Here is an 18043-nt window from a genome sequence, read left to right as displayed (position 1 = left end):
ATGGAAAAGTATTTTTTGGATCTGTAATTTAATCCAAAAAGTTATCCATATATTCTAGATTCATAAGACTTAAAGTGAAATATTTCAGTTTGTTTTGGTTTAATTTTGAGGATTACGCTTTACAGCTAAGGAAAATCAAAAATCCAGCATCTCAAAATATTAGAATATTCCATAAGGCCAATCAAAAAAAGGATTTAGCATATAATACATAAATGCCAACCTTCTAAAAAGTAGGCTATGTCTGGCCTGAATGCCTGAGATATTTCACTTTATGTCTAATCAATAAACCTAGGCCTATATAAAACTTTCACTTTTGCCCAAGGCCTAATCCTGACAAGTAGGCTTTGGAAAATTGTCCTGCTGTAATTTCCGATTTCCGACATCAAAGTCGTTTCGATGAGATGAGCCGTGTGCTGTTTTAGTCTTTTTAATACTATGACCTTCTTTTCAGTCCCCAACCCCCCCTCACCTGAAAATAATTTGGTTTTTTGGCCGTCTTTGTAAATAAGAATCTGTAGGCTTCTATACCTGCCTAAAGGTGAAATAAAAAAAATTGCCGAAATAAATTAATACAAAACTAAACTAAACTGAAACATTTTCAGTTTGATTATTTTCTGATCAACCATAGAGTCGTGTTCAACCTGTGTTCAACAAATACAATTTTGATAAATCGCAGTGACGCATGCTGCATTCAAGTGAAGCGCGTGAGCTCCGATTTTCAGCCTTCTGTAACCGTTAGCACTTAGCTACACGCGTCTGCGACATGGAAGTATAAAGAACATGTTGTTATTCTCACGCCAGAACCTTTATATTATTTTATTAACAATAATAGGCTAATCATAATGTATTGGCAACAATAATTAGGGCTACTAAAAATCATTACAAAGAAGCACAACACAATATGAAAAGGAAGAAAACGTGCTATAGCAAAGAGATATAGGTTAGCTTTTAAACGCTCTACTATACTTTTTTTCTACTGCTAATATTTTAAAAGGGATCCTACCAACTATAACTTCGCCTTTTTATTGTTTTTTACTTCATTTTACTTGGTAGGCTATGTAGGCTACTTTATTTTTGTCATGTCATCAGTGTTCTTTGTGACGTGCATTATTTGTATAGCATACATGTAGGCTAAATAATTAAAACTATAAAATTGGGTCAAGGTTGGTATAATCTGGTGGAGTGATACAGCGTTAAGCTATTTTTGGAGGAGGAGGACGAGTGAAGCGTTTTCAATTTACCGTATTTTTCGACGTCCAGTGAAGTAGACACTGTAGTCACGTGGCCCGTCTTCGACCAAAACACTGAAGATCCAAGAACAGTTTGTCAACAACTGCAGAAAGGTGTGACAGCAAGAGCAACTTTACCAAAATCGCCAAGTTGAGTAGATTCTGACGCTACACCAAACCATCGCTCACCTGTCCAACTGACAGGCCGTCTCAATGCATTACAGAGGACCGAAAACACCGCGGCGATCATGGATGTGTACGATTTATTTAGCAGTTGCAAAAAGGGCGACATTTGTAGAGTCAGGTAATCAACTGCTCAGTGACGTTGTTTTGAAGAATTCTTCTTCTTCCTTGCCTCAGCCTGTGTGCATGAAAGCTGTTTTAACTTACTTATATAGTTTCACCTGCTGCAACCTCTTTTCAATAATGTTTTATGTCCCTCTCAGTCATGTCCCTCACCTTCGTATATTATTCGGCCTGCTGGACTGGCCGCCTTGCAGCTAAACCCAAATCTTAGGCTACTGCATTGTTTTGCATATAAACAAGAAGTTAACACACAAAAACAGGGGTTGCTGTGTGTCAATTTCTAGAAACAGCGTAGGTGATATATTAAGCGTGACAGTGTGGTGCTTTATCGGCCTACGACGGGATGTAGAGGATTTTACTGTTGCGAGGTCAGGTCAATAGCTTGGATTTTAACTAGTGTAGTAGGCTAAAAATCCAAGCTAGTGTGCTATGTCCAATTAGAAGACCAGTCAAGAAAGACAAGTTCAGGCAAGGCAGTGCAATAACCAGCTTAACTGTCCAGCGAGGTAAACAGCAAACACTATGCAATACACTTCCCCTGCATTCCAGGATGTCACATCCCTTTAAAATATCAGTGTAGGTGACCAACAAGTGCATTGAATAACCATAATCCTAATGCTTATCATATGGATGCAGCTGCCTGAACAATGCATCTTCTTATTAATTCTAACTTGCATTTTGCCTTTCTGTTTTTGCTGCCTGGTATTCAGTGGTTTACACACATCACTGTAACCCCTCTTTTCCCCTCTCTCTCTCTTTTCCCTAAGATATCTTGTTGAGCAAAGAGATGTGGACCTCAATGTAAGAGATAAATGGGACAGTACCCCTTTGTGAGTACCATTTAGTCAAACAGTCTTACTCTCTAACACAGCACCACGATTGATAACCGCTTAAAATGTGGACACTTTTTGTTCAGGTATTATGCTTGTCTCTGTGGACACGAGGAGCTGGTCCAGTACCTGTTGGCAAATGGTAAGGCTGACATTTAGCTAGAGGGGAGCTTGCATTTGTCTTTTCAGTCATGCAAATAATGTATAGTACAGTGTGATGTCATGTTGAGCATTATGATAATTGGACATTTTTCTTTGCTTTGCTTTCAGGTGCCAAGTGTGAGGCCAACACGTTTGATGGCGAGAGGTGCATGTATGGCTCCCTTAGCGATTCTGTTCGACGACTGATCAAAGACTACAAGTGCGTCACGGTCCGCGCCATGCAGCGGGATGACTTTAACTACTTCCTTCACATGTAAGGGTCAATCACCTTTTGGCCATTAACGTCTCCTTGGCTGCTTTTGAGCAGTTTACAGTGAAAACAAACAGGACAAAAAAGAAGATTCCATTGAAAATGCACAGTGTACTCCACCACCTGCAAACCTCCGTCGAATCCTTAATGTTTTTTTTTAATTGATCTAGGTTACTGGAGCAGGGTCAACTCAGTGACGTCAAGTTCCTGGTCCATGGGCAAATATTTACAGCCCACCGATGTGTCCTTAGTGCACGCTCAGAGTACTTCACAGCTATGTTTGAGACCAAGTGGAAAGGAAAGAACCTGATCACCCTCAAACACCCTCTGGTAGATAAACAAATATGTATTCAATTAGCCCATAGTCATAGTCAATTTTATATCTGCATTCACAAAAGTAATTTCATGATTTTTAGATCAACCCTGCAGCTTTTGAAGCCATCCTGCAATATTTCTACACAGGTGGGTGTGTATTAGAGCCGCAAATACTCGTGCTTCTACATCGGTCACAGTAGTTAGGCTTTGCAAGAAAATTCAGTCTTTACTATTTTTTTTATATGTGAGCAGCAAAGATTTATTCTTCTGGATTTTATTTCAGGCTATCATTTTAAGGGATAGGTTCACATTCTTTTAATGTCTGCCTGTAAACAGTAGTCAGGGACCCTTATAAACATTTAAACAGGTTTTTCTTGCTGTAACCCGATCTTCCCTAAAATGCTTTCACTGATGATGGACAAAATCTACAGTACTCATTCTGCATACAAAACTACTTCATTTTATGTGAAGTTTATCTGAAGCTAATGCTGGGCTTTAGTCTTTTGAGTCCAACAAATAAAGTGGGGATTCTCCATAGTTACAGTTACCCGATTAGACATGGGACTATATTGAAAAATCATATCCCGATTATCCATGCCAAAACAATTGAATGTTTTTATTGATAATGATCAAACTATTCTTAAAAGTCTTAAAATGTCTCTAAAACACTCACTTTACCTTACATTTTGTTTAACAGTAATTACAGTATTTTCTTAAGTTTACATTTTGTGGTAGATGTAATGGGCATGCCTTCAGCCATGGTAATAGGATTAGGGTTTAGGAATGAGTGTAAAGATGCAGTGCCCCCTTGAGGCAACTTTAAAATAAATCAGGAAATCAATACTAGTGTTATTAAGCCAGACAGCTTTTTCAAGTCGTGTAATAGTAATTAATGGAAATTCTCCATGGACAAAATATAGTGTGTATGTTTTTTATTTATTTGTCAATATTTGCAATTCATTTGCTGATATCAGCCCATCCCTTCTGTAGATTTTGCCCTTCATCAGTTATAACACAAGCATGTTGGGACGCAAAAACAGCAAGCAAAAACTGGAGCAAAGTCTTGTAAAAAGGACAGACTTGAAATAACATGAGCTTATTCTTTGACAAGGAATGGTATGAAAGGCAGATATGGAAGCTAACCAGCTTTTATAGTCTTGTCTAAAGTAGAAAGAAAGGGGTACAGATATACAGATTGTTCAAAGTGAGTGTTTAGGTCTAAATTCAGACAAAGACATACCACCATGCTTATACTGGCCTATTGTCTGTCTGACTGGCCCTGTACTAAATTGAAAGTTTAAGTTTAAGAGTCCAAACTTGGTTAATTGATTTTCTTTTTTTGTTAATGTTACAGGACGAATGGATATTGATATAAGCCTGGTGGAGGACTCCAGACGACTTGCCAAACAGTGCAAGATGGCCGACCTCATAGAGGAGCTTGAGAATAAATGCAAACAGGTGTATGAGTTTGGTAAGATGCTGCATTACCTACATTTGGTTCACATTTACAGGGCTCATATATGTTTGTGTAATACAGTTTTTTTGTTGCTGGACCTTGGATTTACTTGTCTCTGTTTTTCTCTCTCTCTCTCTCTCTCTCTCTCCTCATACCAAAGTGTTCAACAAGCCAGGCGTGTGTGTGAAAGTTCTCAGCCTGGACCCTCACACCTGTCAGCTTCAGGATGATATGGCTCAGTTAGCAGACTGTGCTATTCCCACTGAACTAAGAGTGAGGGCATGGTCACATAAATATATAAACACAAGTGCTACTGTTATGGTTTTAATAAGGCTTTTTTTAACCTGACTTATTCTGTTGACTCTATCCAGGTCGGATTCGGTGAACTCCCCTTTAACCGAGTCGATCGGTTCCCCACCTATCCCGACATATGCTTCAGAGTTGATGGCTACAATTTTTTGTGTCATAAGGTAAAAACTATGAAGCTCACTACAACATTTCTAACATTGCAGCACCCAAAGCCTTGCCAGGGTTTGGTTGCTTAAAAGGCTTTTTGGTGATTCACTGTGTGCTTGTGTTTTTGTCTCTAGGCGTTTTTTTGTGGACGTAGTGATTATTTTAAAGCCTTGTTGAAGGACCACTTCAGAGAGGGCGAACAGCTGCAGTCCCAGCCCAGCACCCCAGTGATTACTTTACACAACATCACCCATGAAATATTTATCCACGTCATGTATTACATCTACACTGATGACACAGAGGTTAGTGCACCGTGTTTTGATATATATTTTTTAGATTCTTTATCAGGGATGCAAACTTGTCATTCATTCAGTGAGAAAATGAAAAACAGTTGTTTGTCAGTCTGCCAGCATGATGAGTCATACAAGATTGTTAAACATAAGCTACACCTTTTTTATGGATGTTTTTTGTAACTGACAAACTAGTTGCAAGAAAGAAATGAGAGTGTGTGTAGGGACAGTCAGCGGGGTCATGAATATTCAGTTTAACATTCGCCCTAGTTACTGAGTTTCATCATATTTTCACAACTTCACTTGTTTGCATCCTTGACCTGTGTTACATTCTAAACGTACATGTGCATGCATCATAAAGTACAATAATGCAAATGTTGTATGACCTTTGAGAATGCAGCCTGTGATTGTACAGGCCTCCACACACAAAAAAAAATCATACACAAAAGCCAGGAAAAAACTGAAAGATTGTTGATAGTTGAAATTTGCGCATGTGAACCCCTTTAAAGGTAATGTTACTTGAGTACTGGCCATTAATACTCATCCGACAGCTCACTGGATGTTTTTATTTATGTTTATGTTTTTATGTCCAGCTAACATCAGAAAACGCATTGGACGTGCTGTGCGTGGCCGACATGTATTTGCTGCCGGGGCTGAAGCGTGTTTGCGGGAAGACGCTCGCTCAGAACATATGCGAGGACAATGTTGTGTACATATGGAAGACAGCAAAGCTTTTCCGTCTCTCTCGGCTAGAGGATCAGTGTGCAGAGTTCATGGCCAAGATCATTTATCAGGTAGGTGTAAGAGGCTTCATTTGAGCTGGATAACACGAGGGTGTCGCAGCTGCTGGCTGAAATGCACTTCACCAATTCAAGCCTTCTTTTGTATTATGTTACATTTATGGATGGTTATACCTTGTGTTGCGTCAGCAAGTGCATTAATTATGCTCCAGGCATATATACAAATAGTTTTATCTTCTCATCTAAACTCTTGTAAAGAAAGCGATTAAGCATATTTCCCAAAACACCAAACTATTTCCTTTTAAAAGTGCTTCCATAGAGGGATCTAGCTTTCTAAAACACCTAAATACATACCCTGCTTTTTGATTGTTATGTGAACTCTCCTCCGAACCAGTGACGTTGTTTGGGAAATGTCTTAAGTACATAGTAGTTTACAGAAAAGCAGCATAAAGTGGAAGCCAAGAAAATAAAAATAAACAGCTAAAAGACACAAAGGAGGAAGTTAAGATCACAAGTCACAAGATTTGTGAAAAAAAGTATTTTTGAATTTAAACGTCAGGAATAAAAAAATACAAACACAACAAAAACACATGCCCATTATTATACTTTCTGAATACATTCACACCTGTGTGCCTTGTCTAACCTGTCTTGTCACAGCTGGTGGAACAGCCTGAGTTTGCAGAGATCATCAAGGAGGACGCAGAGTCTCTGGAGGACCGTCACGAGACCGACTCTGTCCCTCTGGTGGACGACATCCGCTACCACATCGCCAACAACGTGCAGACGTACAGCGCCATCGAGGAGGCCAACCAGAAGCTGGAGACCCTGGAGGAGCTTCTCTGCAGCATCAACATTGACTGCTGAGCGGGCGGCAGGTTTCGGAAGGGTTTGTGTGAATTTTTTTTAAATGTGGAGGCTTTTCGGGAAGGGGACATGTGTACAGAAGAAAAACATATGCGTCAGTTTTATGCTATTCACAGTGAATCGTAAAGAATATATATTTTCCAAGGATGTCCTGGTGTTACAGGGGCATTGTCAGTTTAAGTTGGCTGTTGAAAGTTTCTTTGAGTGAGACATATCAAATGTGAGACATATTTAGGACAGAGTATCTTTGAATTGCTCGTGCATGAATTTATTTTAATTATTTGAGCCATCTTATGTCACTACTAGAATTTGTATCTGATTATTTAGCTTTAGTTTTCAAAAGTACTTTGGCTCCTAACTCATCACCATTATAAGAAATGTATTCTATTTTCATGGGAATAGAAAGGTGAATGAGTGCATACCATGCAATGAAAAGCAGTGGGTAACCTTTTACTTATTTTGAAGTGACATAGAATATAGTTTTATGATGGATTTTTTTCTGCACAGAAGCATGACGCTTTCATATTGTACTTAATTAGAGTTGCTGGTAGAAACCCACCTCACCATTCAACCTGTAACATTGCTCCATTATGGATACTACTTACACCTATCTCTGTAGCATACTACTGCACTTTGTTTAAACAAACATTAAACTAATTTCCTGATTCCGTGTACAGCAGCAAAACTACAGAAATCATGCTGTTACTAAACTGTTTGCGTGCAAAATCCACCTTCAAAATACATACATATACATTTGTTTTTATTTTTTTCCTAATTTTGATGTCATGAATTTGTTCAGTCTCACCCTTCTATTATGTAAAATAATACATAACTGCTATTGGGTTTTGCAATTAAAGGTGACATTGCAAGCATGAGTAGTGTTTTATTCAACATCAGAAATGTTGATGTGCGTCATTGTGGCTTTGTAATTACTTGATGACTCGTATGATTCTTCATGGCATTTTTATTCTAGCCACACTAGCAGCATGGTTCAAGGGATTTGCCATGACATGAGGTCCAGACATTCACAGGATGATCTGCAATCACTCTGATGATCCCCCTGACTTTTCATCTAGCGCCTTCAACTGGTCAGTTTTGTCCCGTAGGCCTACTTTGGTTTATGGCTTGTGGTTTATGAGGAATGAATAACATCCCATCAATGTCAGCATCACTACTAACTCTTGAACTCCCTTTAGCTAGCATTTATAATTAGTATATTAACATTTAATGAATTGTTTTTAACACTACAACTGTAAGAAGATTTAATAACATTTTAAATGGTGTATTAATGTTCAGTATTTATCAACAATTTAACCATTAATGACACATCTTCAATAAAGTCAGCTGGGTTTCATTCATTATCTATTCATACAGTAGCCTCAACTCATGGCTGTCCACAGGATGTCTGCATAGCGGCAAATTATAGTGTGATTAATATTATTATTAACCTATGTTTACAGCAGATTATAAATCCTAATTAAGAGTGTTAGGGTGTCCCACTACACATAATTTTAAAGCTTAAGAGAAAATGCTAAGAATCAAGATGTTATAGATGGCACAGATGGAGTTGAGTGAATCAGAGGAGCCCCTTCCATGAATTAACATTCTGAGATCAAGTTCACTTACGCACCTAATGGTGGCGCCATTCCTCTGCTTAACATCACTATGCTTCTGGATGAGTTGCCTCTGACCTTACAATGCCTGTTCCTTAAAAAGAAACACAGCTCCTCATGCATTGTGGGAAACAAATAAATCTCTCCTCCAGGTCTCTGAATTCATGGGAACGTGTTCTGAATAGGGCTGTTAGACAGTTGTCCATTTTTCAAATCCCTCCTACATCACTAGTCCACAAAGGTGTGACGTTGAAGCAGTCAGCAGCGGGCCACTGTTACATGTTTGCAGTGATTTAAATGCGTGCTTCAGACAGTGTACTTGCGCCATAGTTTCTAATAGGTGTCCCCTGTTGGTTCCATCGGTCTCATTTCAAAGAGTATTTGAGGAGAAGACAAAGCTGTACGTCACCTTAATGGAGCCCTGAGGTTCAGAGCCGTGGGTGAGCTCAAATCTCCCACAGGGAGCAAACTGTGGAGAAGAGTAGCTCTTAATACACATTAAAGTACAACTCAACCCAAACACTGTGGCCATCAGGCCCGGTTCTAGACAGTTAGATTAGGGTGGGCCGGTAGAAATTTTAGGTGGGCAGACTGGGCACACTGGGCAAAGAGACCGAATTGTTTTGCCCTTGTAAGATCTCTGCGTCTGATTTTTGCCACATCTACTGTGAATTGTGCAGAACACAATATGCAAATATTGAGTGTTGCTGTTGCTGTGTGGGAGATCTGATTCTTGCATGTTTTTTTCCCCAAATGTTTATGAATAACATATAATATACATTATATACAACATAATGTATCTTTTTTTTGTCGCAGTATTAACTGTAGGCAGCCTGAGCTGATAGAAGAGAAAGCTTTGGGACTGGGCAACCTGGATGGTGGTAGTCCAGAGCTATATACTATACACACTATATAGATATATAGTCTTTCCACTCGCCTCTGATGTTCAGCTGGGTGAAAATAGTATACCGCCGAGGTCACGATCCTGCTAGGGGGGTCCGGGGGTGAAAATTAAGAGGCTAAATCTGAGGAATTTTGTGTGAACAAATAATTTGGAGACACTGGTCGGATTAATTAGAAGCTATTGAAGAAAGACACATGGATTTTTCATAGAAATATAAATTTGAAATAAAATATTATGCAGGGTCCTCTGGGTTGGGCTTGGTGCTCTTTTTTTTTACGGGACATATTTTTCTGTAATATAATGAATTCATTTAAATGCAGTGAGAGGAACGAAGCAGAAGAACTCCGTTGTCCAGTTATCTTTTTTTCCACAGACGAGGCTGAAATAGGCTATAGACTACACACAGTGCATGGGCAACTGAGGGCAGCTCCATTTTCAAATATTTTTAAATAAACTCAATACTAACTGTGCATGCCATGGACGTGAACGTGACGTGATCAGTTAACCTCGGATTACCTCCCAGATTAATTGATTCAATTATTAAGCTATTAACTATCTACCAAAACATTGTATTCCTTTTATTGTATGATAATTCAAACACACAAACTAAAAAAATTGTCGGGACCCTAAGCAACCGCTTATTTTGCTTATGCCTCGGGCCGGCTCTGCTAACCAGTGACTACTATAAGCGGGTGGGTAACTTGGAGGCAGGCTGTCCTGCCCACCCAATTATACAATTAGAAGCAATGGTATATTCTTTAGTATTATTTAATTGTCTGAATTTTATTTGACATTTTCTTGGACAGCGAATGAACCGGTCCGTCTGATAGTGGATCTGGACTTCCGACAAAATTATTATTTTTTTAAATCTAAAATTTTGATTGGGTGGGCACGGCCCACCCTGGCCCCTGGCTACCGCCGGCCCTGGTGGCCATCATTCAGACAACAAAGCCCTTGGCATCCAGCCCAGAGCTTTGACGGTTTACACGTTAATGAACAATATAGCCTACAGCAAAAATAGTAATTACCCCAGCAAACTGCCTTTGCAAATGTGTTCTGGCTGTTGCCAAGCAACTCGGTGTATGCTAGTCCTGGTCTTGGGTGGGAAAGTCCAGTACAATGGGTTTCAGATTAACATCGCCCTGCATGGAAAAATGTATGTTTATCCTCTGCACAGGATGAACTCATCATTCTTATCCCTTTATTGAATGAGTAACATATAGAAATGGTGATATTTGACAAGTGCTATTTATCTTTATTCCATTCCCCTATTTTTATTTCAATGGTCACTTTGTTAGATTTCCATGGAGACTGTGTTTACTCAGCCAGTCTCCTCTCCACCCACACATCAAAACTCTGCAGCCTTGGCGACAGAGCCTTCTCCAGGGCAGCTCCCAGGCTCTGGAACAGCCTCCCCCAACATATCCGTGACTCTTGAGTCCCTCACCATCTTCCAATCCCACCTCAAGACCCATCTTTTCTCCCTCGCCTACCCCTAGTTCACCCACCAACCCAACTCTACATGTTCTTTTTGTTTTTTTATTGTTGTTTTGTAAAGTGCTCTGAGTGAGAGAAGAGCGCTATATAAATAAAACGTATTATTATTATTATTACAAGACAAACCGGCCTCTCTCTCTCTATGATAGCAGCTGGGCGCCTCAGTTATTGTTCTATGCCTCTCCACCTTCCCACACCAAGTCAGAGCAGGAGAGAGTGAAGACTAAACAACTGTAGATTCTGGAATTAGTTGAAAAGCAACACTTTGCAGTTAGATTTGGCCTTAAAAGGAAATTTTCCTCTAAGACTGTTTGTCTGTTAGCAGCTCTAACAATGACTATGACAGACAGTTGCCCACTTTGACCCAGACTGAATTATCCCAACAACTAGTGGAAATATGTAGATGAAATGTTGTGACGGTAGCATGGTCCCCAAAGGATCAGGCCTAACTACATTGGTGAGCCTCCTGATTTTACTTATTGTGCCTTTAGTAGGATGAAGTCTTTCTCTTTTACTGAGATATTTCTTCACTTCCTCGTGGTTCACATTTGTAATTTGTATGTGAAATGTCTCAACGACTATCAAGTGCATTTCCCATCTCCAAATGATTTGTTACATTATTCTCTGACATTTCACCCAGCACCATCATCGGGTCAGAACTTTAACTTGTCTAATAATTGTTTTTTTTTTTCAAAATATCTGCAAAAACAATTCCCATAATCCTCAGGTGAATATTGTGTGTAATGCTAATCTGCTAATGTTAGCACAGTAAATAACAGCCACACAGAGCCGCTGGCTTGTTTTTCTCACCTTGATTATGTAACTCTTTTGTTGTTGGTTAATGTGACTAAATCTATTTGGATCTCATGGTCAGTAGTTTCTTGGCTCAGTGGCAAAAACTTTGCAGCATGTCGAGCAGTTAATCAGATTTGTTCCCTTGCCCTTTATGATGCTATTTTAGTTTTTATAGTTTACAATGGAAGCCTTACAATAACACGTAATAAACTCAATGATGCATATCAATTTGCTCCTATGTTACACATTGAAACAGAGCACACGCCTTTTAATTGTGATTCAAATCCTCATTTACTCTTTATTTACAAGTAAAATGCATTAGTTTAAATATCATCAAGTTGCACGCTACACATTACAACCACACATGTACATTTATTTTATTGGGATTCCATGTGATAGACCAACACACAGTGGCGCATAATTTTGAAATGGAATGAAAATTAACCATGGTTTTCAATTTTTTTGATGAATAAAAAACTTAAAAGTGTGGCGAGCAAAAGTATTCAGCCCCCCTGAGTCAGTACTTTGTATAACAACCTATCGCTGCAGTTACAGCTGCAAATCTATTGGTGAATGTCTCTACCACTTACAGTGTGCACATCTACAGACTGACATTTTTGCCCATTCTTCTTTGCAAAATAGCTCAAGCGTCAGGTTCAGCTTCAGATTGGGTGGAGAGCGTCTGTGAACAGCAATTTTCAAGTATTTCCACATATTCTGAATTGGATTTAGGTCAGGACCTTGACTGGGCTATTCTAACACATGACTATGCTTTGATCTAAACCATTCCATTGTAGATCTACCTGTTTGTTTAGGGTCAATGTCCTGCTGGAAGGTGAACCTCCACCCCAGTCTCAACTCTTTTGTAGACTCTAACAGGTTTTCTGCCCTGTATTTGGCTCCATCCATCTTCCCATCAACTCTGACCAGCTTCCCTGTCTCTGCTGATGAAAAGCACCCCCACAGCATGTTGCTGCCACCGCCATGTTTTACAGTGGGGATGGTGTATTCAGTGTGATGTGCAGTGTTAGTTTTCCAACACAGATAGCGTTTTGCATTCAGGCCAAACACTTCAAGTTTGGTCTGATCTGACCAGAGCACCTTTCTCCAACCCTTGCCACAAGCCATGCGGGGTAAGCAGCATAGTCAGATGAGACCAAACTTGAAGTTTTTGGTCTGGATGCAAATGGCGGAAACTAACACTGCACATCACTCTGAAAACACCATCCTCAATGTGAAACATGGTGGTGGCAGCATCATGCTGTGGGGGTGCTTTTCTTAAGCAGGGACAGGGAAGCTGGTCAGAGTTGATGGGCGGATGGATGGAGCTAAATACAGGGTAGAACACCTATTAGAGTCTGCAAAAGACTTGAGACTGGGGTGGAGGTTCAACTTTCAGCAGGACAATTAAACATACAGCCAGATCTACAATGGAATCAAAGCATAGTGTGTTAATCATGTGTTAAAATGGCCCAGTCAAAGTCCAGACCTCAACACAATTCAGAATGCCTTGAAAGAAGAAGAAATACTTGAATATTGCTGTTGACAGACGCTCTCCATCCAATCTGACGCTGAATCTGAACCTTGAGCTATTTTTCAAAGACGAATGGGCAAAATTGTCAGTCTGTAGATGTGCAAAGGTGGTAAAGACATACCCCAATATAGTTGCAGCTGTAATTGCAGCAATAGGTGGTCCTACAAAGTTTTTAATCATGGGGGCTGAATACTTTTGCACTTTTAATTTTTTTATCTATAAAAAATTGAAAACCATGTATAATTGTCATTCCACTTCACACTTATTCTCCACTTTGTGTTGGTCTATAGCATAAAATCCCAATAAAATACATGTACGTGTGTGGTTGTAACGTGACAAAATGAGGAAAAGTTCAAGGGATATGAATACTTTTGCAAGCCACTGTATATTTAAAATGTTCCCTGTTCAAATTATGACTCATATTCTGTCATGAGTCTACTACAGTCCTTAAAAAAATGTTTTGCCCTGGTGATTTCCATTTATTTTTCAGAAGGAAAATAAATCTTAAAGAGGGCAGCAAAGGGTAAAATACAATCATATGAAAAAGTTTGGGAACCCCTCTCAGCCGGCATTATAATTGACTCTGCTTTCACAAAAAAAATATAAAAGTAGTATGTCTTTAATTTACCAGGAACAGCTAAGTACTGGGATGTTTTCCAAACAAAGATTTTTTGAAAAGCAGTATTTGGTTGTATGAAATAAAATAAAATGTGAAAAACTGGCTGTGCAAAAATATGGGTACCCTTGTGGTTTTGTTGATTTTAATGCCTGTAACAGCATGTAAAACTGATGAATTTAAACACAAAGTTGGTTGGATTATGTTGTTAAGCCTTGAACCTCATAGAAATGTCTGTTTAATCAAGAGAAAATGTATTTTAGGTGCCTAAATGCAAGTTGCACTTCTCTTTGACTCTCTGCTGAAGTGAGACAGAATGGGATCATCAACACTGCTCCCAAAAGATCTTAAAAACAAAGATTATTCATTATCATGGTTTAGGGGAAGGCTACAAGAAGCTTTCCCAAAGGTTTCAATTGTCAATTTCTACTGTAAGGAACGTTGTCAGGGAATGGAAGGACACAGGCACAGTTGCAGTTAAACCCAGGTCTAGCAGACCAAGAAAAGTACAAGAGCGGCATATGCGGCGGATTGTGAGAATGGTTGCACACAACCCAAAGATCACCTCCAAAGACCTGCAAGAACATCTGGCTGCAGATTGTGTATCTGTACATGGTTCAACAAATCAGTGCAATTTGCACCAAAACATCTGTATGGCCAGGTGATGAGAAGGAAGCCCTTTCTGCGCCCACGCCACAGATACAGTTGCATGGAGTATGCAAAAGCTCATTTAGACAAGCCAGATTCATATTGGAAGAAAATGCTTTGGACTGATGAGACAAAACTTAAGTTATTTGGTCTTTATAAAAAGCAGATGTTTTGGTGCAAATTGCGCTGAATTGTTGAACGATGTACAGATACACAATCTGCAGCCAGATGTTCTTGCAGGTCTTTGGAGGTGATCTGTGGGTTGTGTGCAACCATTCTCACAATCCTCCACCTATGCCGCTCCTGTTTTTTTCTTGGTCTGCCATGCCTGGGTTTAACTGCCACTGTGCCTGTGTCCTTCCATTTCCTGACAACGTTCCCTACAGTCGAAATTGACAATTGAAACCTTTGGGAAAGCTTCTTGTAGCCTTCCCCTAAACCATGACAATGAACAATCTTTGTTTTTCAGATCTTTTGGGAGCTGTTTTGATGATCCCATTCTGTCTCACTTCAGCAGAGAGTTAAAGAGAAGTGCAACTTGCATTTAGGCACCTAAAATAAATGTTCTCATGATTAAACAGACATTTCTATGAGGTTCAAGGCTTAACAACATAATCCAACCAACTTTGTGTTTAAAGTCATCAGTTTTACATGCTGTTACAGGCATTAAAATCAACAAAACCACAAGGGTACCCACATTTTTGCACAGCCAGTTTTTCACATTTTATTTTATTTCATACAACCAAATACTGCTTTTCAAAAAATCTTTGTTTGGAAAACATCCCAGTACTTAGCTGTTCCTGGTAAATTAAAGACATACCACTTTTATATTTTTTTTGTGAAAGCAGAGTCAATTATAATGCCGGCTGAGAGGGGTTCCCAAACTTTTTCATATGACTGTATCTTGGCTCTTGACTCGTGCCACTGCATGTCTCACAGAGCCTTGACTGTGACTTCTGTCTCCTCATACGGGTCTGCAAGGGCAGAAAATTACCAGAGAAAGAAACAGCTCTGTTTCCTGCTTGTTCTAACTCACTGAAAAAATAAGGTTATTATCCATCTAGGTGTTGGTTTGACTCCTGTGTGTCCAGTGCAATAAATACAATGTACAGACAAGAAAGGTTTTTCTTTTTTCTTTTGAGGATTTCAGTTTCCCTTTACAGGCAAGATATCTCATGTGGTACATTCGTACTTATTTCAATAGTTTCTGCCATTTAGATTTGGCTGTTTCATAATAATACATTTGTATTTCAGGTGCATATATAGGAGGTGTGGAGAACACACAGGGCGGTGTCATTCACACCAACTGTCCACCTGTCTTTCCAGGAACAAAGTTGAGAGATGTTATTCTATTTTTGGCTCACATGTGGGATTGATTTCATGAATAACATGAACAGAAGGCTGCTGGTGATCAAACATAAAGCTGATGACAAGTAAGATCTATGTTTTATTTGAGTATTTCCATTTTATGCTACTTTATACTCTTACTTCACTGCTTTTTCAAAGGTAAATATTGTACCTTAGTGTATTGTTAGTTACGATGGTTATGCGGCCCAGGAAAGGGAGGTTTGGGGCCCCCTGCTGGAGCTATTGCCGCCGGGACAAGACCTCGGAGAAGCGAATGAAGATGAGTGATGAGTGATGAGTGAGTGAGTGAGTTACTGGTTTTGTTGCAGCAGTTGCCATACGTTGTCAGATATTTTACTTCAGTAAAAATATCAAATGTGAACAAAGGCTCTGGAGCGAAGTCCTGCATTGACAATCCTGCTAAAGTAAAAGCTCCCGGGTAAGTAGTCAGTATGATCAGCAAAATATACTTCAAATGTTTAAGTACTTGTAATTTAGAATAATGAAGGTTAAGGTCATTTAAACATACTCTGTAATGTGGGGGATTTTAGTCTGTATATATTATATTTTATACATGGATAATTTATATTTTGTTTAAAAAATAAATATGTTGAGTAACTTGATTTGAAGATTACGATTTTATGTGCAAAAGCTATCACAAACTTATAAAATAGGACCCATTGATGTAGATGTAGTGTTTGAATGAGGTATAATGGTCTACACCTGCAGCAGCTGCACATTTCAAATGCTGCTCAAAATAATACTATAACTCTGATAGGGTCCATTCTGTTCCATAATGAGTACTTATACATCTCATACATTTGTATACAAAATAACTCAAAATAGAATTGACAATTGATAAAGAAAAAAATAAAGATTAAAAAAAAAATAGACACAAAAATGCAAAGACCGAAATAGAGATGCCTATATGTACCGTGAAATGGGGTATGTATTTTTAAATGGTGGTAGGCCTCACACTTAATAAAGGGTCTGAATACTTCTTCCACCATTGGAGGATTAACAATCTCTTGTGTTTACAGGAGCACAATCTGCATTTTTACTATACTGTAACCATGGTTCCAACACTAAAGAATCAGGTTTAATTAGGACATCTGTCCAAAAGGTGTTAAAGCCATGACAGTGGTGTGTTCTGGGATGGACAGACGTGCACATTTGTCCCCTGTCTATTGATTTGTCCTCCCAGGCAACACAAGACATAGGATAACTCACTGCTGCTGTCCCTGTAAACATCCTGATTTGCTGTTAGTTAGGGATTACCACCTGTGTGAGAAAAGTGGTAAGCCTGTACTTAGCCAGAGAGACTGACCTAAAAAGCTCAGGCGCCCTCTTCAACTCCCTGAATCTCACACACTACCTTTCTTTATTTTTTAATGGTTGTTGATGATACTGACACAAAAAATAGATGCATTCATTTTGTCTGTACACTGTAGTTCCAGCCCCGGTCTTTGCGCCACAAATGGCCTGTTTTTACATTCTATCAGGCAGACTTGGGACTTGGGCCGGTCTAGTTTCGTCCCAGCCAGCCATATGTAAGAAATGGCATGGTGAAGACGGCATTCAATTGAACAACAGGTTCCCGTCAAGAAAATCTCTTTATTGGATTGTCCTGAAACTAGATGGGTTCGGCAGCCAGTCACTTTCACCCACATTTCTGCTTCCGACCCACGCAAGCACTGTGCTGAAGGAGGTCTACAAAGTTGCATAAACAGCCAGGCCCAAGCTTATCAACCAGGAATTCTGTTTATCTCCCTGCTCTGCATGGAGGCTCCTCTTGGAAGTGTGTGAGTCAGATGCTTACACTTAACATAGCCACGGTAATATGGGATTAAGCCTTACACGCTCCTCTGAAGTCTTAGCACAGGACATAGACAAGCAGGCAAACGGTTTGCCTTATTAGTCAGCTTTGACAAAGACTGCGGGCTCTCTGAGAAAGCTGGGTAAATATAGCCTATCTGGTCAATGCGTGTGTCAGAATTCCAGGAACAATGCCCCACATGCAGCAGCACATGTCATTTGCTTGTGCTTTTATTTTTATTTTTGTGTTTGTGTTTGAGTGTTCGTTGGTGTATACTGCAATGCAATGCTCCAGCCGAGGTGAGTCACAAGGTTGTCAGTGGAGAAGGCAGCCAGCTCTGCAGATACAAACGGCGTCTGCATGTGAGACAGGATT

The 18043-nt window shown here is 39.5% G+C and overlaps 1 protein-coding gene across 1 annotated transcript; it reads left to right on the top strand.

Moving 5' to 3' along the window:
• Positions 1-1327: 1327 nt before the first annotated feature.
• abtb1 (ankyrin repeat and BTB (POZ) domain containing 1) lies at positions 1328-7699 on the top strand. The gene is made up of 12 exons (XM_080031839.1): positions 1328-1533; positions 2303-2365; positions 2452-2507; positions 2636-2780; positions 2948-3107; positions 3194-3239; positions 4447-4563; positions 4709-4821; positions 4920-5018; positions 5139-5306; positions 5888-6088; positions 6692-7699. The coding sequence occupies exons 1-12, from the start codon at positions 1478-1480 to the stop codon at positions 6896-6898; spliced, it is 1431 nt and encodes a 476-aa protein (XP_079887965.1). The 5' UTR covers positions 1328-1477; the 3' UTR covers positions 6899-7699.
• The last annotated feature ends 10344 nt before the right edge of the window (positions 7700-18043 follow it).

Source organism: Ammodytes marinus, assembly GCF_949987685.1.
Source record: "Ammodytes marinus genome assembly, chromosome: 7".
Lineage (NCBI taxonomy): Eukaryota > Metazoa > Chordata > Actinopteri > Uranoscopiformes > Ammodytidae > Ammodytes > Ammodytes marinus.
The sequence above is the reverse complement of the archived record's forward strand: the minus strand, read 5'-3'. Positions and strand labels throughout refer to the sequence as shown.